The sequence below is a fragment of the Dysidea avara genome, chromosome 2, assembly GCF_963678975.1.
Source record: "Dysidea avara chromosome 2, odDysAvar1.4, whole genome shotgun sequence".
In the NCBI taxonomy this organism is placed as follows: Eukaryota; Metazoa; Porifera; class Demospongiae; order Dictyoceratida; family Dysideidae; genus Dysidea; species Dysidea avara.
Window position 1 is genome coordinate 28182593 of NC_089273.1, and position 24166 is coordinate 28206758.

Below are 24166 nucleotides of genomic sequence, written 5' to 3' on the forward strand. Positions count from 1 at the left end.
CATCTACATAGCAATTTTCAACTCATTCCATGGAGCGGTTTACCCTGTAGGCGTGACAACAAATTGATCTTGTTTTACGCGAATAATCGGTCATAACTCCCAAACCATTCATCGGTAGGCACCAGCCTATTATGCTTTTAATTTTTCCTATTATGCTATGCTGCAGTGCTCAAAATTTTTGCCTATTATGCTCATAATTATACTAAATTCTTTTTGCAGTTCCCATGTTTTGTTACTTTCTAATGGATTATGATAAACTTTGGCTTATGAATAACTGGTTAAATGTAAAAGTTAATGCTCATTGTGCATTAAGAATTTGGCTGCATTGTAAACTATAATAATAGTCGTGTCAAATAACTATGCTTCACTGCGGCATCAACTGTTTTGTCCACCTTTTTCAGTGACATGCATTACAGTATGACATAATTATTCTGCCTATTATGCTAGCATTATGCATTATGCTTGATGCTTTCAGGCATCTATTGTACTCAAAATTATGCCAGCATAATAGGCTGGTGCCTATTCATCGGATGTGTACCAAATTTGATGCTAGGATTCGCCTTTGGACTCCCTTTCTGTGTGTCAAATTTCAAGGCAATTGGAGCACGCGTTTGCATTTTATAGCAATTTTTGCAAGTGTGCGAAAACACGAAGAAGTAGAAAAAACGAAGAAAAAAACTCGAAAGTTTGGAAGCTTGTATCTCGGAAATGGCTGGAGCGATTTCCTTCAAATTTGGTATGTAGACTTACCTAGCTAGCGGGCAAGTCTGAAGCAAATTTAATTCCAATCGGATAAGGGATCACCGAGATACAAAAGTGTGAAAATGACATTTTCTTTCTTCCTGTCAATATACCCACGGTGTGGCGTGCCAGTTTCTTGGGCCGCATGAAACACTATCATGTGTCTTGATTCCAGCCACACTTGATATCATGATATGCTTTTATACCCCCCTTCTGTGTGCCAAATGTCAAAGCAATCGAAAGTGGCATTCGCGTTTTATGGCAGTTTTTGTAAGTGTGTGAAAAGAGAAAAAAATTAAGAAAAAAACAAAGAAAACTAAGCCAATTTTTGAAGTAACATGCTAATGAGATTTGTCAAAATTTAATGAAGCCGTAAACAAAACTGTTCACATCACTGAATTTCACCCTTAGTTCTTAGGAATTATACATCAAAACAGCCTAAAACATAATCTATATTATTTTAACAGCCTTAGCTTGGCTGAACTGGCCAATTGAAAAACTTCATCGCAGTCCCTAGACAAAATACATGTATTTTATACAATAATGCAAAAGTACAAGTATTAGCACTCATAATGTCTACAGCACAATATACAACAAAAGAAAGCCCATGAGTTACTCTATAAATGCCACCCGAACTTTTGTTGTAATGTTACAATAGTAACATTATTCACTGTTGATTGCAACATAATAATGCGCTCCATACAAAACAAGTTGTACTTTCTGGGTTTTCCACCCAAGCAATTAAATTCTCCATTGAAGTGTTTAATTACTCAAGTGGAGAAATCCCAAGAGTACAACTTGTTACCCTTAAACAAATTAGCCAAACTTGGTATCATACTACATATGTGTTGGAGTTCACTGATTAAGAATCCACCCGAACTGAGAGATTAAATGGTTATTTTACAAATATGCATTACAAAAAGTACGAAAAAAACAGAGTTTTTTAGTGCATTAGTATGCACCTCAATTTTGCTATACAAGACTCCCTCCTGCTATTTTCCTTTGTCCCAGCATACTCTACACATATCACCTGTTATCAAGGAGTACGATGAACCATATCCCATCTCCGTAAACCATAGTATGCGGAGGTTATGGCACCATGTTTAAAAGGTGGTTTTATAACCACAAAACCATACAAATGCAAGATATGGAAAATTTGAAAAATGTTTGATATGGCTTGAAGCGATTTCACTCAAAATTTGGTATGGGGAGTACTGACATTGGCAGGCGTGTCCATAGCAAAAATTGTTTTGTTTCATAAAGGCAGCATAGGGCTACAGAGGTGCAAAAATCATGTTTTCTTTCTGTCAATATACTCATAGCCTTGTGTGCTGGCTTCTTGGCTGCATGACACACTTCTGTGTGTCTTGCAATTGATATTGATGTGGCAAGCCAACTTCTTAGGCTGCATGACACTCTGGTATGTGTCTTGGTTATGAAAATTCAATAAGTACAGTACATAACATTAAAGCTTTAATAGAATTTGTTATGTTTCATATTGTTACTATGTAGATTCCTGCTTTGGTAAGAAATTCTCTACTGTAAATCATATCATATAATTATTACAAATTTAACAACATGTTAAACAGGGTTAATTGGGAGGTCAACAGCACTAGACATCCATCCCTACTAAGGTGCTTCCAACACAGCACATTCCTTTATGAGGTGTCTATCTGGTTGCTATGACAGCATTCAACATTGCACATTCCTTAAAGTATTTGTCCCAGAGAGGACCGCTTGGTTGGGAAGGTAAACAAGTTATAGGCCGGGTTTGGACCCCAGAGGAGGTGTCTGGTTGCTAAGGTAAACACAATCCTAGACAGGATATAAAGGGACTTGCCTTCATCTCTCACTCCATTGTGTTACTTGGAAAGTGCAAAAAGTTTCGGGTAAGTAGAATTCTAGGAAAATGGGAATGAAAGCGGAAACAGAAACGACCAACGGAAAATGCCTGATGAAGGTTATCATGTCAACATACGGGTTAGATTTTACAGCATGATACTTCTTTGTCACATTGTTGGACCCTTTCGCACTGCTACGCTAAAGCGATCGAAACTCTCTAATAGAGCAGTCACCGTGCATTAAAATACTCTACAAGAATGTTTTGTAAACTATGCGGACCTTTAAACCTGTGAATGATGGAGCAACTATGGCTGGAAAAGATTAGGTATGTAGACTAGCTAATTCATCAACACTGACTGTTAACTGTTCCTTTAAAACTATAAACATCTTAAAAGATTAACACTGAAACATGCTTGAAGAAGTTTGTGAACTATTCTAATTATATAGACTGAAGACAGTGTCTATATAGGCTATGCACTTACATGCAGTTTCCCGATAAGAGTTATGTATGATAAGGTATGCTGTTACCTTGCTTGTCAGCTCCAAGACGTGCATGGTTGGTCTCATATGACACACAATAGCTATTTCATCAACATTATTTAAAAACTGAAATAACTATACTCCTTGAAACCATATGAAAGATTCAACAATTAAGAATGAAGAGATTTACAAAGTATTCTGATTAATTGACAGTGTTTATATAAAGATGTGAGAAGGTGTATGGCTGCAACCTTGTCAAGATAAAAGGTATGTGGTAGATACAGTATGTGTCAGGCTGAGGTGACTCCAATGAAGAGGCTGAGGGTTGCCAGCTATAGTACAATGGTTCACAAACTGTCAATACTAAAAGGCCCGACACATGGTTTGCAAAACATTCTGTGACTGCTCTATTAGAGTATTTTAATGGACGGTGACTGCTCTATTAGAGAGTTTCGATCGCTTTAGCGAAACAGTACGAAGGGTCCAACAATGTTACAAAGAAGCATCATGCTGTAAAATCTAACCCGTATTATATTGACACGATAACCTTCATCAGACATTTTCCATTGGTCGTTTCCGTTCCCGCTTTCCGTTTCCGTTCCCATTTTCCTAGAATTCTGCTTACCCAGAAGTTTCAGGAGTTTGTGTCTCTCCCATATCCCACCTCCCTCTAAAGACTCCCTTAGCTCTAGGACATGTCACTCCCTCAGTCCAGCTAAGGTGACATGGGAAGTCATTGCCTTTTAGTTTGTTGTTTTTGTTGTTTTTTTTCCATTACAGCATCTGCACTGGTATCCCTGTTTAAGGTTTCTGTGGTATCACATGACCTGTCAAGAGGTATGACATCAATGCAGTCTATATTGAAAGCCAATCAGCAAAGTCATGTGATTAAACACGTCTCCAAACCTATGGCAATAACACCAAAACTTCCCATATACCCATCATACTTACAACTGTTATAGAGACCGATAACCAGTTAATGTATCATTTTCTCTATAAACATTTGAATTTTATAAACTGATTTTCTTATTTATAGCTTGATTTTGCAATGATAGAGATTGACTGGAACAAATTGAAAGGACATGCACAATTCATAGATCTGACAAAACCAGTATCAGTTAAGAAAGGGGATTTTATCACAGTCATCCAATATGACTCAGAAGAGTTGAAATATTCATCCTCAGAGTGCTTTTTAGCTGGTGAGTAATGTTGCAACAATTGTTACCTTTTTATCTATAGCTACAGTAAATGAGTAATCTACCATGACTCGCTTTGGTAAACTTGGCTGTATGCAGCTGTATAGCTTTGTGGTGTTAGTTAATGACCTGCATGTGCTGTTTCATTTTAGCCAGTTTTGAGCTCTGATGGCTGGTAACTCAGCCTAATTCACATCTAAACATTTCTTTTACATTTTGAATATAACCCACTTGCCCTCCCCACCACCCCACTTTCACTACCCCTATTGGAGTTGCCTGGTACAGATGCTCTAAGGAATTGTTGTAAAATGTGTGAAAATTTGGTACTCGTAACTTCAACTACTGGTGAGCTAAACCACTCTCAATACATAACACCAACATTTTTCAATACTTGCAAGATCAATTTTCTCAGAAATAGCAGGAATGCATGAATCAGAAAGTGAATTGTCAATCTGAACCAGTAAACCTGTTGCTATAAATGTCCAAGAGTATAGCCATAGATAACCATACATGTATACGGTACTGCCCAAGCGTAATGTCTCACTCGATCGCACACACAATTTTGCTTGAGATTTTAAAAATCGCTAATTAAGGGGCATGTCAACTGTTTCACTTGCGATTCTCATGAGGAAAACAGCTGCCATGCTGTCTTATGAGTGAAACAGTTACCATGCTCCTTAGTTAGCAATTTTTAAATCTCAAGCAAAGTTGTGCATGCAAGCGAATGCGACATTGCACTTGGGAAGTACCACATGTTCATAGCTGCAACAAAATGGAGTTTTACATTTATCACACATTTTAGCCCTATTGCAGTCTTTTAGTTGAATGAATGAAGTATAGGGATTAAATTTGTATTTGTTCAGGTATGTAAACGATATCCTAGTTTCAGTGTTTTGAGTAAACTTACTATACACAAATTCCAGCATGGTCTGCAGCAGTACAAAAGCACTGAAACAATAATGTGACCGGATTTGTGAAAAGCGGTCTTCCACACATATCCAATTTACCAACTTTTACGATTAATAACTTAAGATTAAAAAATATATAATATAGACTTGCAATTTGGTCAGTAGTGAGTACTGCCATTGCTGAATGGATGGAGAAATTTTCAGGTTTACATGTTAACCAAACACCAAGTTATGGTCTCCCAAGTTTAGAGAATTTGATGTGTGTGGAAGGCCCCTTTTCGCTAATCTAGTCACCATCGTATGGTGATCTTATTAAAATTTAAAACCATAGTAGAGTGATGTACATTTAATTCACTCTTTAATGATATGGTTAATATTGTAGTGGTGTAGCCAGACCTTCAGAGGTGGTTGGGCATGCCTATCCTCCTCATGCAACTAGCTAGTATAAAACAAAACTGTTTTAAATATGCATAAATATACTGTATGTAAATAGTTAATTGTATACTACAGGGCTGTTTCTTCAGTTTATTTCACTAGTCTAATGCAATGCATGAATACTATAAAAGCTAGAAAGAGACATTACGTTACATCAAAACTGACTTATCTTTATCAGCCCTTTTTGATCCCTATTACTCATCTGGCACATCTTCTGTTTTATTCCGCGAGTCTGACTCATTTACCAACAAAAGGCTTGGCACTGTTGCTGACACAAAACTCAGTATTTCTGTAGAACAACAGACTCCAAAACATGTTCCCCCTCATGCATCCTGTTTTAATTTGATAATGTGATACCATCATTAAACTACTATAAACGACAAAGTTTGGATTGGCAAATTTAAATACTATTTGGATCAGGTGATGTACTTGTTGAGCTTCTCTTAATGAATTTTGATCACAGATGATGTTTCTTAAAAACATGAAATTAATGTTACCACCAAGTGATGCATTATTCCATCTCTTGTACATCACAGTGTGCCACCACAAAGTTTGGAGACATATGCCCATCCAGACACGCCCTTGGCTGCACCACTGGTACTCTGAAGAAATTTTTATGATTTTCTTTATGTGCAAATTTGTGAAAGCTGTCAATTAATGTATGTACATAAATAGATTAAGAGATATGTGATTTTAAAGATTAATTTTGGGAAGGCCAATTGCTATAGGTTTATTAACTCACTTTAGCTTACAACCCACATAGCCAAATTTTTGAACAACATTTTTGATTGACATATCAACAGAAAATAGCTGATAAGGTCATGTGGATTCTCCAGCGTTTATATAGACCTGTCAAGACCATCGGTGACACTCAAAGGAAAAGAAATACATATATAAAACATCTAGGCAAATGTCCATGTTTCTAGCATCATGTTATGGCATTCCAAGATGCCAAAGTGCTTCCAGTGACTAGCACATGTCTATAAAATACCACTCATCAAAAGCAGCCCAAGAAACTTAGTGGCATGGCCATGGAGCAAATGGGTAGTGCACTGGTGTAGCTATCCATTCATGGTGAAAAATCAATTCCAATGGTTGTGGGAAGATCAACCATTTTCAAAAATTTATTCACAAAATAATATTAAGCATTCAAAATTGTTAATGCTTCCTCATTAATTAACCCATGCTATGTACATATGCACTTACAACCTCATTTAAAGCAGAAATTATTATGATGAAAGATTTATATTTGTAATGAATTAGCTATTTATGTAACAAATACACAGTTTAGAATAGTTGTTTTTGTATGCAGGCTGCCTGTTGATTTATAAGTGTGGATTAAGACAGTCAACTTCTGGTGGTCTTGTGGTAAAGGCAGTTGATGGTAATTTTGAAGTTGTTGGCCTTCATCGAGGCAAATTTGACAAAGGATTCAACTGTGGAACAACATTTAAAGATATAACAAAATGCATTTCTGGGAAAGTTTATAATGCAGGTATATATGTAAGTTATATTAATGCAGTAGTAATGTGGCATTTGTAGTCATATTTTGAGGTGTACAGATAACAATACCAGTTCGGTATCGATGCCAATACCGGTGGAATTGGTATCAGATCAGTATTGGTAATACAAAGCTACAGACCACTAGTAGACACCCACCATGTTTATTATATTATATAATCAACCATCTCTAGCTAAGTTTCCAGTAGCAAATAAGTTAGAAAGCAGTGAATACAAAGCCTTTGTTACTCTTTTCCAAGTATTGCTACACTTGCTCTGTGTATTCTAATATATTAGAGCTTATGAATTTATTGTGATTAAATGACATTGCAGTTGTTCCTCAAAAAGAAGTAAGTTTATGACTATACCTGGCTTTTTTCATGAAAAAGTTTTGTTGCAAGGCTGTAACAAATGCTGTAGAATTATCCACTACCCACACAATTAATGAAAAAGCTCACAAGAACACTACCAGCAATTAATAATCCACAATGGTGTTTAGCATACTTTTGAAACTTGACTGAACTGAGATCAACATGTACCTCTCAATCAATGTGCGCAATAATAATATTTGTGACCGGATCTGCAAAAACGCGACATAATGGCGCAAGCCTAAATTTTCAGTATGGCTATTGATTGCAATGGGTAAAATATTTGCATAAATGAAAAAGAAATTCGTAAAATTTTTAAGCGGTTTGTTCTTTGTGAAGCAAGGGTGTAATTTTAAAAACTTGGATATCATCTTATTTGCCTACTCAAGGGGAGTTCAAAAGTCTTTGTTTCGTAGCAGTAGCTTAAAGGATACGTGAGTTATGGGCGTTTGTTTACGTCATGTCGAAGCATTCGTATGCAATCGATTTTTCTTCACTAATTTCGTCTCTGTATGTAGTGAAGAAAGATGGTAGGTGGAAAAACCTACCACGTAATGGACTCCCATATTCATGGCGAACACGATGGCACAAGTTGCAACTCTGTACTGCATTGCGTTTGTAAGGTACAGTCGTTTTTGTAAGCAGCTGTAATATATTTTCCCAATACTTGCTGTACAAATCGATCTTTCTGTTGCTGCTACTTTGTAGGGCTGTAACTCTAAAAGTTGTTGGCATACAAGGCTGAAACGTGGCCAGAGCATACACTCGGCTAAGTAGATTATAAATATTCAAAAATAAGGATTTGAAAAATGCGCCATTATGTCGGGTTTTCGCAGATCCGGTCACATCAAGACACACGATAGTGTGTCGTGCGGCCCAAGAAGCCGGCGCGTCACACCGTGAGTATATTAACAGGAAGAAAGAAAACGCAATTTTTCAAGACACACGATAGTGTGTCGTGCGGCCCAAGAAGCCGGTGCGCCACACCGTGAGTATATTAACAGGAAGAAAGAAAACGCAATTTTCACACCTATGTAGCTCTGTGATCCCTTATCCGATTGGAACAAAATTTGCTAGAGACGTTCCGCCCAGTTAGGGGAGTCTACATACCAAATTTGTAGAAAATCGGTCCAGCCATTTCCGAGATACGAGCGAACAAAATTTCGTTTTAATTTCTTCGTTTTTTTCTTCTTCATCTTCATTTCGCACACTTGGCAAAATTCGCCATAAAACACGAATGCGTGCTCGGATTTGGCTGAAATTTGGCACACTTAAAGGGCTCATTAAGGCGGATTTCCGTACCAACTTTGGTAGGAATCCGATGAACATTCACGGAGTTATTACCGATTATTTGCGTAAAATAAGGTCGAAGGTCTGTCACGCCTACAGGGTAAACCCCTTGGAGGAATCAGTTGAAAATTGATATGTAGATGGAGCAACCATCGTAGGAGTGCCTTTTTGTCGTTTGAAAGGAATCGGGATAAAGACCATGGAGATATGACACAAAACCCAACCTGTGTCAAAATTACGCGATCGATTTTTATGAATAAAAAAACTATTAGTTTTCGTGTCTACCAGGCAAACCGCTTAGAGCAATGAACTGAAAATCAGTATGTAGCTGGGATAATCATCATAGAAAGTTCTTGCAGTAGTACAGAAGAATCGGATTACAAATCACTGAGTTATGATTCGAAAGGCAACTACGTGCAGCAAATACGAGATCGAGATACTCTAATAGAACAGTCACCCTAATAAAGCATTCAGCTGCATGTATAATTTACACAGTTATATTACATTGCAAGTTATTCTGTAGGGAATTCAGCTACAAACAAGTCACCCTGTAGTCAGATCAGCTAGAAGAAGGTACCTAATAGAGAGTTCAGCTACAAAGAAGCCATCATGTAGAGAGTTCAGCTCAAATAAATCACCCTGTAGAGAATTCAGCTACAAACACATTGTCCTGTAGAGAGATCAGCTAGAAGAAGTTACCTTGTAGAGAGTTCAGTTACAAAGAAACAATCATGCAAAGAGTTTAGCTGCAAACAAATCACCCAGTAGAAAGTTCCGCTATGAACAGATCACACTATAGAGAGTTCAGTTAGAAACAAGTCATCCTGTAGAGAGATCAGCTAGAAGAAGTCACATTGTAGAGAGTTCAGTTACAAAGAAGCAATCATGCAAAGAGTTCAGCTACAAACAAATCACCCTGTAGAGAGTTCAGCTAGAAACAAGTCACCCTGTAGAGAGATCAGCTAGAAACAAGTCACCCTGTAGAGAGATCAGCTAGAAACAAGTCACCCTGTAGAGAGTTCAGCTAGAAGAAGTTACCTTGTAGAGAGTTCAGCTACAAATAAATCACCCGTAGAGAGTTCAGCTAGAAACAAGTTACCCTGTAGAGAGTTCAGCTAGAAGAAGTTACATAGTAGAGAGTTCAGCTATAAAGAAACTACCATGTACAGAGTTCAGCTGCAAACAAATTGCCCTATAGAGAATTCAGCTACAAACAAATCACCCTGTAGAAAGATCAGCTAGAAGAAGTTACCTTGTAGAGAGTTCAGCTACAAATAAATCACCCTGTAGAGGATTCAGCTACAAACAAGTCACCCTGTAGAGAGTTCAGCTAGAAGAAGTTACATTGTAGAGAGTTCAGCTACAAAGAAACTACCATGTACAGAGTTCAGCTGCAAACAAATTGCCCTGTAGAGAATTCAGCTACAAACAAATCACCCTGTAGAAAGATCATCTAGAAGAAGTTACCTTGTAGAGAGTTCAGCTACAAACAAATCACCCTGTAGAGAGTTCAGCTAGAAACAAGTTACCCTGTAGAGAGTTCAGCTAGAAGAAGTTACATTGTAGAGAGTTCAGCTACAAAGAAACTACCATGTACAGAATTCAGCTGCAAACAAATTTCCCTGTAGAGAATTCAGCTACAAACAAATCACCCTGTAGAAAGATCATCTAGAAGAAGTTACCTTGTAGAGAGTTCAGCTACAAACAAATCACCCGCAGAGAGTTCAGCTAGAAACAAGTTACCCTGTAGAGAGTTCAGCTAGAAGAAGTTACATTGTAGAGAGTTCAGCTACAAAGAAACTACCATGTAGAGAATTCAGCTACAAACAAATCACCCTGTAGAAAGATCATCTAGAAGAAGTTACCTTGTAGAGAGTTCAGCTACAAACAAATCACCCTGTAGAGAGTTCAGCTAGAAACAAGTTACCCTGTAGAGAGTTCAGCTAGAAGAAGTTACATTGTAGAGAGTTCACCCTGTTGAGACAAACAAATCACCCTGTAGAAAGATCAGCTAGAAGAAGTTACCTTGTAGAGAGTTCAGCTACAAACAAATCACCCTGTAGAGGGTTCAACTACAAACAAGTCACCCTGTAGAGAGTTCAGCTAGAAGAAGGTACATTGTAGAGAGCTCAGCTACAAAGAAACTACCGTGTAGAGAGTTCAGCTGCAAACAAATTGCCCTGTAGAGAATTCAGCTACAAACAAATCACCCTGTAGAAAGATCAGCTAGAAGAAGTTACCTTGTAGAGAATTCAGCTACAAACAAATCAACCTGTAGAGAGTTCAGCTAGAAACAAGTTACACTGTAGAGGGATCAGCTAGAAACAAGTCACCCTGTAGAGAGTTCAGCTAGAAGAAGTCACATTGTAGAGAGTTTAGCTACAAAGAAACTACCATGTAGAGAGTTCAGCTGCAAACAAATTGCCCTGTAGAGACAAACAAATCACCCTGTAGAGAGTTTAGCTAGAAACAAGTTACACTGTAGAGAGATCAGCTAGAAACAAGTCACCCTGTAGAGAGTTCAGCTAGAAGAAGTTACATTGTAGAGAGTCAGCTACAAAGAAACTACCATGTACAGAGTTCAGCTGCAAACAAATTGCCCTGTAGAGAATTCAGCTACAAACAAATCATCCTGTAGAAAGATCATCTAGAAGAAGTTACCTTGTAGAGAGTTCAGCTACAAACAAATCACCCTGTAGAGGGTTCAGCTACAAACAAGTCACCCTGTAGAGAGTTCAGCTAGAAGAAGTTACATTGTAGAGAGTTCAGCTACAAAGAAACTACCATGTAGAGAGTTCAGCTGCAAACAAATTGCCCTGTAGAGAATTCAGCTACAAACAAATCACCCTGTAGAAAGATCATCTAGAAGAAGTTACCTTGTAGAGAGTTTAGCTACAAACAAATCACCCTGTAGAGAGTTCAGCAGTTACCCTGTAAAGAGTTCAGCTAGAAGAAGTTACATTGTAGAGAGTTCAGCTACAAAGAAACTACCATGTACAGAGTTCAGCTGCAAACAAATTGCCCTGTAGAGACAAACAAATCACCCTGTAGAAAGATCAGCTAGAAGAAGTTACCTTGTAGAGAGTTCAGCTACAAACAAATCACCCTGTAGAGAGTTCAGCTACAAGCAAGTCATCCGGTAGAGAGATCAGCTAGAAGAATCACCTTGCAGAGAGGTCAGCTACAAAGAAATCATCCTGCTTCATCTTTTCTTCTTCCTGTAGTAAAGAAATAATGACAGGTTAAAAAGCCCTAAAGCCAGCCATAGGCCGGCTTTGGGGTATACAAATACAAAAAGAAGTGAAATCTAATCCAAAACAGCCAAGCTGTAAAAAAAGAGTGCGGCCCTGAAAAAGGCTATGGTGAAAAAAGATGTGAAATCCAAGGTGGCGGCCAAGAAATAGCTGTGATGGTAGGTTAATAGTAAAAATTTTAATAACAACAATTCAGGTGAATTTGGTGCCGCTTGGTCTTGGCACAAAATTCACCTGAATTGTCGTTATTAAAATTTTTACCATTAACCTACCATCACAGCCATTTCTTGGCCGCCACCTTGGATTTCACATCTTTTTTCACCATAGCCTTTCTCAGGGCCGCACTCTTTTTTTACAGCTTGGCTGATTTGGATTAGATTTATATTACTCTTATATTTTGACAACTACTGTAACAGTATCTATGTATCATTTTATAGTTGTAACATGGGCACGAGTGGTCTGCCTGACACGTTCACCTGATATGTTCACCTGAAGTACAAGGGCCACAGGTCCAAAGACTGAGGGTGGACATATTAAGAAGACCACGATCGAGTTCCCATGTTACAACTATTATGTAACACTTCCATTGTTAGCCTGCCAGGTGATTAACCGCTCATTCCAATACGAGTGTAACCACTGGATTCATTTTATATACATACTTGAAAGAGTCGATTGTGGCTAGGCAGCAGGTAACATTGCAGCTACATTTTGTTATTAATGGATGAGTCCTAACGATATCACTAAGTTTTAGCGAATCACAGGAAATTTACAAGTGTTTTAATGCTATCAAGTTGTTTTAATGTTTAGTTACGCTACCACTCACCTACTTATGTGGTCTGTTCCTCGGATCTTCATTCTTCACCTCCAGCAATCCATTGATTGAGGAGGGGGTTCGGTAAGTGCTAGGGGCCTCATCTGCCATGGTATATGGCCTAGGCAAGGTTATGTAATTCCAGAGGAGCCAAAGTAGGAAGTACTTTTGGTTTATTGATGCTTGGGTAATGAAAGAATTTAGAGCAGAGAAGCATCTCTGTCCTAAACTCTTTACAATAGAGGCAAACGGGAGAACCTAGTGGATAAGGCAGATATCCTAAGTGAGGCCCCTTGCTGTCTCAGACTCCTCTAAGGAGAATGGACGAACTGCTTATAGCAGCAGTAGGTGATGTGTTGACCTGCGGGTCACCACTAATTTGTGTCACATGGCTTTAGCCAGATTGTGACAGCATCAACACCTGTGCGCAGGTGATATAATGGTCAGGGCGTGACCGTTGTTCTCAGAGTTGTCAATATCCACTGTTGAGAGTGGCACTGTCTTAAATAGCATCAACACTTGATAATAGCACTGTGGTCCCTCTATGGTGGTTAGCTGGTTGGTAGTCTATAGCTGGGTGATGTTTGATAGTGTTCATGATAGCAAGTGTCTTCTGGTAGATGAGAGGGTGTCTCCTGATAGTGATCTGGATGGGAGAGCGTCTCCGGCTAGTGATCTGGTTGAGAGAGCATCTCTAGTTAGCAATTTGGATGGGGAGGCATCTCCTGATACTGATCTGGATGGGAGAGGCAAGCAGCTGTTAGCAACACTAATTTGTGTCACGTGGCTTTAGCCATATTGTGACAGCATCAACACCTGTGCGCAGGTGATACAATGGTCAGAGCGTGACCGTTGTTCTCAGAGTTGACACAATCCACTGTTGAGAATGGTACTGTCTGAAATAGCATCAACACTTGATAGTAGCACTGTGGTCCCTCTATGGTGGTTAGCTATTTGGTACTCTATAGCAGGGTCATGTTTGATAGTGTTCATGACAGCAAGTGTCTTCTGGTAGATGGGAGAGTGTCTCCTGATAGTGATCTGGATGGGAGAGCGTCTCGGGCTAGCAATCTGGTTGGGAGAGTGTCTCTAATTAGTGATTTGAATGGGAGAGCATCTCCTAATACTGATTTGGATGGGAGAGCATCTTCAGCTAGTGATCTGGTTGAGAGAACGTCTCTAGTTAGCAATTTGGATGGGAAGACATCTCCTGATACTGATCTGGGTGGGAGAGGCAAGCAGCTGTTAGCAACCCAATTTCCTGATGACACTCTGAACTAGAGGGCCTGTCTGTGACTGCAGGCAGGATAAAAGAGCATCTCTCCTGACAAAAATTTAAACTGTGAGCATCCCTCAATAACAATCTCTACTTGTGGTAGCAGCTGGCACAGTGAAGGAATCCAGTCAGACCTGCAGCTGAAGAACTCACAACAAAATGCATATAATAGCAAATAGTCTTTCATGTAAATGTTTCTGAGTAATTGAATGCAGGCACAGTGAAGTACAGAGTACAACAACATTATGTGTCTACTTGCTCCACTGCTTACACTACAAATGTACATAAGTACCACTATTGACAGTGGAATACTAATTAGAATTGCTATCTGCTGGCATACAATGCCAATTAACAAAGAGCACCTGCTTATAGTGGAGTTTGTGAACTGTTCAGTGGGTAGGGACAGGGTGGGGAGATTTCTTACAACAGGTATGAATTACTGCCAACGTGTCCTGCTCACGATGCTGCGCATGCGTTGTTCTTATTAGAGCCCACTGTTGCATGCTAATTATTTTGGATACTTGCATGGCCTACGCTTCACAACATTAACTGTGTTTAATAACTTAAACTTTATTTAATGTTTAGTTACGCTACCACTCACCTACTTATGTGGTCTGTTCCTCGGATCTTCATTCTTCACCTCCAGCAATCCATTGATTGAGGAGGGGGTTTGGTAAGTGCTAGGGGCCTCATCTGCCATGGTATATGGCCTAGGCAAGGTTATGTAATTCCAGCAGAGCCAAAGTAGGAAGTACTTTTGGTTTATTGATGCTTGTGTAATGAAAGAGTTTAGAGCAGAGAAGCGTCTCTGTCCTAAACTCTTTACAATAGAGGCCATAGGTAGGTCATAATATATTATATATATATATTGTGATCTACCCCCCCAAGCATCAAGGTTATTTATTTAATTTAGACCATGTAATGTGTAGAAATTTGATGGTGACAACATCTAATAATATGCACGATAAGCTATGCTTGCAACATACAGAAGATGATGTGCAAACCGAGCCATGGTAACATACGAAACAAGCAGTGGAAGCGACATACGTTGGTATACAAACAAGCAATGGTGACAACATACATATCAAGCAAATGTGGCAATGTAAATATTAGGAAGACATAACACACAAGCAAACTAACATGCAACTAACAACACAATGGTGTGTCCCATGCAATTGCCTAGCAAAATTGTGGAGCACATCCTAACCATAGAACTACAGATATATAACGAAGACACTGTATCATGTACACATTAGAGCAAGCACCGTGTTTTGAAATGATTCCTATTGCAGTTATATAGGTTGAAGTTTCCTTTAATGACAATAAAATGGACTTTTCTTTGTGACTATTATAAGACTCAAGGGTATGGTATGCAAGAAGCTGACACAACACCGTGAGACTGCTATGCAAAGTTCTAACATGCACCTGGCTGCTTTTCTGCATACAGTTTATGATTACCATGTTTTTTTTGTTTTTAATTTTTATTATTTTTATTTTTTAAATTTAATTACTGAATTACTGCCAACGTGTTCTGCTCACAATGCTGCGCATGCATTGTTCTTATTAGAGCCCACCGTTGCATGCTAATTATTTTGGATGCTTGAATGGCCTACGCTTCACAACATTAACTGTGTTTAATAACTTAAACTTTATTAAACTTAAGGCCTAAAGGGGTAAGCTTCATGGTAAGATGGTTAATTTGTGTTACGTATGTGTAATGTGGGTATAGACCGTATTCTAAATCGTGCCGAAACACTTATACGTGTGCAGTAAGACTAGTTCTAAATGTTTCCCAACTTGTAGTTATAGAATGGCAAGAATACTAGAGATCAGCTAGAAGAAATTACATTGTAGAGAGTTCAGCTACAAAGAAACCATCATGTAGAGAGTCCAGTTACAAATAAATCGCCCTGTAGAAAGATCAGCTAGAAGAAGTTATCTTGTACGGAGTTCAGCTACAAAGAAACCAAAGTTCAGCTACAAACAAGTCACTCTGTAGAGCGATCAGCTAGAAGAAATAACCTTGTGGAGATTTCAGTTACAAAGAAGCCATCATGTTCCTTTATCAAATTGGAATCATTTTTGTATTGCAAACACCCTCCACCTTCACCACCGCACATACCAAATTTGTGTAAAATTGCTTAATGCAATCATGAAATAAAAGTCCTCAAAGTTTGGCTTAATTTCTTCATTGTTTCTTCATTTAGTGGGCCTTAGCATTCCACACTGAACATCCAATCCTTAACCACTAACCCACTGCTATCACAGCTGCTCATCACACTTAATTTATTCTTTATAAATGAAATTTCTAGCTAAAATATGCTCATTAGTAAAAGTTCATAATTTCATAGATCTACAGATGGAAAACACTCTATGCATGTTCTATGTGTGTGTTCCCAAAAAAAATTGTGCAGTCTATTAGAGTATTACAAAAGTAATCAAATGAACTATGCAATACAATACTTTAACATTCTATCAAATTGAAGCCAATATTATATCTGTACAGAATATGAATACCAAAAGAGCTCTGTAACATTTGTTGTAAAGAGGTACCAATGTTGAAACAAAGACATTGCAGCCTCGATCTGTTTACACAAGAAGATGACAACCAAAGATTGAAGATAAAAGGCGAGGCAAGGCACGGAGACTACAAATTATCAATACTTTTTAAAAACACACATCACATGTTTGTTTGTTAATGTCACATAAAGTGAAATGTTACACCATATTTACTCATTTTGAGCCGCACTGTTGAATAATACTGCAGCACAGTACTATTCAAAGTGTTTTTATTTTTAAGTGTACCACACCCTCGAATAGTACTGCACTACACTATTGTAAATACTCATTATCAGTGCTCACATACTTATAGTATTCATCTCCATCTCAATTTGAAGAAGACATTGTCCTGGTTAACTTAAGTGGCTGTCACACGGGCTATCACAGAATCAAAATTCTGGATAGTAGTAAGTAAAATGAAGTGACATGGTTGTGCTAGAACGTCTTGAGTGAAAGAAAGGGCTTGTATAGAAAAATCAATGTGGTGTGATTGTTAAAAAACTATAATGTTATAGAACAGCTAGTAGTGGCAGGTTTAAAACATTAGTAGTGTACCCTTGAATAATACCTCAGTGTGGCACTATTTGACAGGTTTTATCCTAAAATAATAGAGTCCCTATGGCAAAAATTGATTAAATACGGTATGTGATTTAGCCTTTATAGGCTTGCTATTGTGGTCAGGTAGGCTGGCTGACAGACCAAAACTCAAAATTTACAAATATTTATTCATTATAAGAGTGCTATTTTTGTCATTTAAACATTACGTTTGATGCTAGTCACATTAAACCACTTTGTGAAGGACTTCAGTACAGTCATCAAGAATTTCTGTAATGATTATCAACTTCAAGGATGCCATTTTATTTTGAGGCAATCCTTACTATACACCACTACTATAATAGCTGAAAATCCATCTGTCTGTTTGTCTGTCTACATTCCTTTGATGTCAGATGATTGTCTTGCTAACCAATGCATGTGTTGAAGCAGTTGCTTTGTTAAACAAAGCAGTAATCATCTAAGAATTACATTGTTTTTTAACTGCGTCATTCATCATTTATAGCGCAATGAGTAAGTGCAAGGGTGTAGACAAAAAATTCACTTAAATTCTTTCTGTAAACCTCATGCAAACCACAATGCCATTCAACTTATGCATGCCTCTTATAAGCAGGTTTTACTCATCACACAGCCATGTATGACATGTAGTACAGTGGTTAGGGCAAATGTTTTACAAGTATGTAGTAGTGGGTTCGGTTCTCCAATTGTGTATAGTTTTTTCATTTCATTTTGATGACAACTTTTTTTCTTTTTTACCAATGTACTTTTTGGTGCTCCTTTTTTACTGTTAGCTAAGTAGTGTAACTATGAGGTCCTGTACATAGGGCAGGTACCAATGCTAAATGTAGTATTCTTCTGTTTGTATTATGTATGTGTGATCATGTGCAGATGTGAACTCACTTGCAAAAACAAAAATTGCTGGCATGAAGGACATTAAGTCTATGAAGAAAGGTCAAGGACACATTCCAGTAAGTGAATCAGCTAGAAGACAAGTTATAAGGGCTGTTTGCGTGATAAGAGCACAGTAAGTTATATAGTGTTTCAGTAACTCCTTGCCATTATTTCCTGATGACAGTGGAAAGGATGGAAAAGAAATGATGGGTACTGGATTTTTTGGCTCCATGCAACTTTCTGACAAGTTTTCAGTTGTTCTTGTGACCAATTATCATGTGATTGGTGACGAAGAGGTTGCTGGAAGAAGCATACTTGAATTTGAAGGTGTCGATGTTCAATTAGAGCTGAAAGAATTGATGGTGGAGACTACTTTTGTATGTAGTGATATGAAAAAGGTAGCTACTTATTCCTTTATCCCTGTATTTCTGTGTATGCCAGTGTTCATGTATGTACGTAATTACTACGTATGTACTGAGATTTTCTAGTATAAGCATGTGAGTGCAAGTCTAAGTTTGCATTCAGTTCAATAGGTACGCACATGCATGAAAACCTTACATATGTGTCGTACCTGTTACAAAACATCTCAATCAAATTTTTTGGTTATAAAGTATGGAGCTGACAAATTAAAGTGCCATCTAGGTGAAGAACTTTCTAAAACATTGGTAGTGATGTCAAAGTGCTAAATTTTTCTTACTAGTTCCTTAGCCACATTGTCCACTCAGTTATCATATTCAGCAGATTCCACATCATCATCAACTCAAGAGGTGCTTGGTCATACTACATCATGCAATATCTTGTGATCTCAAAGAAAAGTAAATACCCATTCAACCCTCACACCTCTTATTAAGTATTCTGACACATTACAGTTCCCAGAGCCCTTCTTCTTTCAGAGTCACCCAACACCTTGTGTGGCTTAAGAAACAAATGCTAAATGTGACAATTTAAAACATTGTGTTAGTTGTGTAATCATACATCATAGGACTATGATACATGGCTAACCTCTTCTTCATCAAAGTCATCAGCTATAGAAGAGACTGCTTTGCAAGTAACTGCTTTGCCCATGTGCTATTACAGCATAATAAGAGTAATCAGTGGCCTGTAATAACAAAATTTAAGTATGTTTTGCATCGTTGTATGTAATTCATACACATTGACAGTAGAAGTGTATCTACATAATTATGTGCTAGTACAGTAGAACCATTTACAAAAATAAGCATACATAAATGATGATAATTATATTGGAGTAGAGTGGAACATGTTTAAACTAGTCACCTTTGGGTGAAATTTCTTGGCTGCAGTGGGGAAGTGACTGCTTGCATTAACTTTGGGGAATTTAATATTGTTGTTTTTTTAGAGTAGTAGCCTTTCCATACAAATGGCTATTCAGACAGGTTCCACTGTGTGTTTTTAATCAATAGCAAAATTTAATTATCAGTAGGATTAACTTTCAAAACTAGGTGTCCCCACAGTCGACCTAAATCCAGCTGTGGGCTTGCACCTTGTTTCCTAAAATTGGGAATACTATAAGTCTGTATAATTGCATTCCTCTACCCATGTTAACAAACAAGCTACACAGAATAAACCGTCATTCTATGTAGCAAATGATAACTGTTTATGTACTGTGTTGAAGATTATAAGCATTTTTATCATGTTTATAAGAGGTGTGTGGCCCACCAATGAAATCACTTACTGGGGTATAATATGTACATGCAAGCATTTATTGAACAAAAAACAGCATAACAGGCTTTTTAATAGGGACTTGCCAATTGTGCTATGCTGCACTACTCATTTTTTTTCCTATAATGCTTAAATTAATGCTCAATATTTATATCTCAGTTTTCTAGCAAATTTGCACTTTATGGGAAAACAGTAAGTTGCTGAAGTACAGACTCTAAATCCTTGCTTTGTGTGCCACAGAAAAGATTGATATACTCAAATAGAACAGTCAGCTGTCTGATTGTTCTCTGACTGTTTTATTAGAGTACATCAATCTCTTTCTGTGATATGTATTTTGATAAGCAAGAATTAATGGTAATGCACAAGTATTCTGCCTATTATGCTAGCATTATGCTCAATGCTTTCAGGCACCTATTATGCTTATTATTATGCCAGCATAATCGGAGGGTACCTACTTTGTAAGCTACCAGGAATGTGTATCCTATTTATTTTAATGGGTGAGTGGAGCAGTCAGAGGCATTTGGTGGTGGCTCTAGGAAGGAGGGGGGAGAAGGGCATAGGGCACTCTCCCCTAAAAATACAAACAAGCCAGATCAAGATACTCTAATAAAGCAGTCAGTGAAATACTCTAATAGAGCAATCACTGCGTGTAACACTATTAAGAATCCTCCACAGTGGCTGAGTACATTACAAAAGTGGTATCTACAGCACCATCTCATTAGTATAGTGGCACAATGCAAAGATTGTGCACTTATTTCATAAAAGCATGAAATTTTCCATATAAGTATATCATTCTTGTCTTTATCCCTGAGACATTGTAGCATATCAATTTATTATGGGTCTAGTACCTATGATCTTATATACATAAACATAACCATGATTTATTATGCATGCCTATACAGTATGAAATATGTATAATTATGCAGTCAAAAAACTGAAACCCACAATCAAAAAACTATGAAGGTAGCACATTGTATCAATATTTTACACTTACTATATTTTTGTTAAAGATCACTTTTGGAGACTTTGTACAGCCCAAAACCATTGGACTATATACGTAGTCGGGCGTTCTACCAATTCAACACTTTGTCCTTTAGCTATATGTACAGATAAAATAAATATAATGCACTTTGTCAGTTATTGCAGATCTGAAATTTAGAAGTACTTTACTGTCATGAGGAAACATGTCCAAATTATAATTATATTCTACTGTGTTGTTTTCAGCTTGATTATGCAATGATAGAGATTGATTGGAGTAAACTAAAGCAAAAACACCCTGTTGCTGAATACATTCATCTTAGTGAACCAGCAGCCATTGATAATCATGATTATATCACAATTATCCAACACCCTGGTGGCGGAGAACTGTCATTCTCATCTTCAACCTGTATTGCATATGGTAGGTAGTAAGTTGGTTACTTTACATCCATTAGGAGTAATGCTGCTCTTGTGTAGCTACATATATTATACCTTAGTGCGTATGTGTTTCATATTAATTATGCCCAGTTATAGTTTAATCTACTATGCAACTGTAATATGACTAGTTCTGGTATGTAGGTAATATCAAGACTCACGGTAGTGAGTCGCGAGGCCAAGAAGCACAAAGTGCGCACCCACAATAATAAACACGCGACCGCTACTGTGAGTCATTTACATGAGGGATCAATTATGCAATCTTTTAAAATCCGCATGGCGAAATCTCAGGCTTACTAAAAGATTCCACCTCGAAACCAGGGGCATGTAACCTTTGTATAATGAGTAACTACCACACGAAAAGTCAGGTGAATTGTTGGAGTAGTTTGTTCCATCGCCCACCCATTTACTATGCATTAATTAAATTATTTATTCACATCTATTCAAACAACTACAAGGAATAAGTCAAGAATTTTAAGCATAGAAAAAGTAGTGAAACAAGGCAGTACATATACCACATTAGACCAGAAAGAATAACACCAGGCTTATTGTTTTTTGTCTGAATGCGCACCGCAACTATCAATTATTGACATAGCCAAGTGGCCATTACACCTCACTTTCAGCTATATATGTTCAGCCCATTGCACAGTGTTACAAATGAAGAACACTAGGAGAAGGACCTCTGCAAGCAGTCCAGCCCAATGGAAAATTCGGACGATTCCTGTCTAACGTATGTAGGAAAGTCATCAAGTAATGCTACTGCAAATTGACACATTGTGTTGTCAGCAAAGATAAATGGGACACAAAGGAGGACACAGGTAGGTCTGTACATACTGTAGTATGCCGAAAGGCACCTGTTAAGCTGAAGCAGCGTCAAACAGTGAAAAATCGACCCCATATCCATAGCCATTTCGTGTTACGCTTACATTAAGTCAGTCAGTCAGTTAGGCAGTAGAAAATTCCACTAAACATTTTTTTTTTAAAAATTGTAGCACCTTTTTGGAAGTGTTTTACCGGCTGGTTGTACCACTTTTGGGTTTGGTTATGCCTAACCATTATTACCAAGGCATATTGTGAGGCTGGTTTTAGGGTGATATTTTCAGCCAGTAAAGCCCAGTTCTTTATGATCCCTTATACACAGTACTACTGTACTGTATCATTAGCACACTTGATTTGTGTGTACTTTAGAATTAGAATTAATTATGTTTCTTTGTGTTCACAGAATATTTGCTGCTGTATACAAGTGAGACAGCATGTGGGTCATCTGGTGGTCCTATACTGAAGGCTACTAAAGATGGTTTAGAGATTGTTGGTCTTCATCGAGGAGGACATGAGGATCATTACAATTATGGGAGTAAATTCAGTGAAATACTTCTGAGCATTTCTGAGAATAAAAATCATGAAGAAAAAAGTATGTGTGCGTTTGTATATTGACTAATGTACAGGCATTAGTTGTTGATGCATTTATGTCTGGAGACATATACATAGAAATTAGCATGTATCTATTGTGCCATAATAGCTTTAGGAATAAAGACAATGGAAAGGATTAGGAAGAATAATCAAATGAGTTCTAGGAGAGATAGCGAATAATTTTATTTTATAGTTTTTCAATAGAAAAATATTTGGACATGCTTGTTTCAGCTGCCATTTTTGCCATGTATGTACTACAACAGATTGACAAACATTAACACTGTACAGTTGTACATAATATTAATGGTTGCTATTGTATACCTGATTGTTTAGGTCCAAAAGATCATGCTGTCATAAAGTATTACAGACGAGTAAGCTCAGAGCAGGGAAAGTAACATACTACATGTACCTACAGCATCTAATTGTCAGATTATTTAATTAGTAACAATTTATATTAATTAGCTACTCTAGTGTGTGAAACTTTGTTGAATGTGTATCTTATAATTTTAAGTAGTAGTTGGGAGAGATTGTGTGTGTATATACACCAAATAGATTGTGTTCATATCCCATACTTGAAACAATAATGATCAGACAATTTAGATATTTTCTGACCAATAGTGAAGTTCAGCTGAACTTCAGTTTGGTTGGGCATGATGTATATCATTAAATGTGACCAGGCCTGCGAAAATAGGCCATGTGGGCACATAAAATTTGCCTACTTTTTCAAACTTTGATCGGTCATAACATTGTATGCCATTATGATATTCCTTTGAAATTTTCAGCAGGTGTTAGGCAATGAATTGACTTTAAAACAAAAGTTATAGAATGTAAATAATTTTATTCCGGTACTGAGATAAGTTCTGTTGTGCAACAGGGTGTAGTTTGTGCCCACATGCCCTATTTTTGCAGGCTCAGTCACAAATATCATTCACTCACTGTTGTGGTAGAACATTCATTCAGACAAAGTGCGTACATATTACAACTTAGCAGGTGAAGGTTTGACCATCCAACCAAAAGTTTAACACATAGGTAGTGGAGATGGAGGGGGTGGGGCATGTCCCCCCACTTTAATGGGACAATGTTTGCAAGAAAAGATCGAGATACTCTAATAGAACAGTCAAGATCTAGATACTCTAATAGAGCAGTCACAGTATTCAGAGAAGCAGTGTAGCAAGCTACTTAGCTACATATGTGTAGTTATAAATAAGGAGATATAGTTGGACCGCCCCTGGTGTAACACATTCATTTTCAAAATATTGTATCTTTATACTCAGCTGCAATTTGTGTTTTAAAGTACCATAGATTCTCTGCTCCACTATGTAAGTACCAAAATCATCTAAATGATTTACTCAATACTGTGAGAATATATAGAATTCTAATTTTATCATACAATTGCAGGTAGCCTGCTGTAACATATTGATTTGTAGACTTATTTGACCATGCCATTATTCACACTAGTGACACTACATTATTTACCACTATACTAACCAGATGTATGCTTACCTAAAATAATATCAGGGACCAGGAACATCATTACTGTTCTGTACCCTGTAGCTGCTG

The 24166-nt window shown here is 37.6% G+C and overlaps 1 protein-coding gene across 5 annotated transcripts in view; it reads left to right on the forward strand.

Annotated features, from left to right (window-relative positions):
• LOC136244156 (uncharacterized) overlaps positions 1 to 23191 on the forward strand; it is a 109063-nt gene extending 85872 nt beyond the window's left edge. For all 5 annotated transcript variants that reach the window (XM_066035675.1, XM_066035707.1, XM_066035704.1 and 2 more), the window contains 7 exons: positions 4100 to 4262; positions 6915 to 7097; positions 18101 to 18236; positions 18288 to 18501; positions 21008 to 21182; positions 22419 to 22607; positions 22940 to 23191. In XM_066035675.1, coding sequence (XP_065891747.1) covers positions 4100 to 4262; positions 6915 to 7097; positions 18101 to 18236; positions 18288 to 18501; positions 21008 to 21182; positions 22419 to 22607; positions 22940 to 23001 — 1122 coding nt within the window. In that variant the 3' untranslated portion in view covers positions 23002 to 23191. The remainder of the gene's footprint in view (positions 1 to 4099; positions 4263 to 6914; positions 7098 to 18100; positions 18237 to 18287; positions 18502 to 21007; positions 21183 to 22418; positions 22608 to 22939) is intronic.
• The last annotated feature ends 975 nt before the right edge of the window (positions 23192 to 24166 follow it).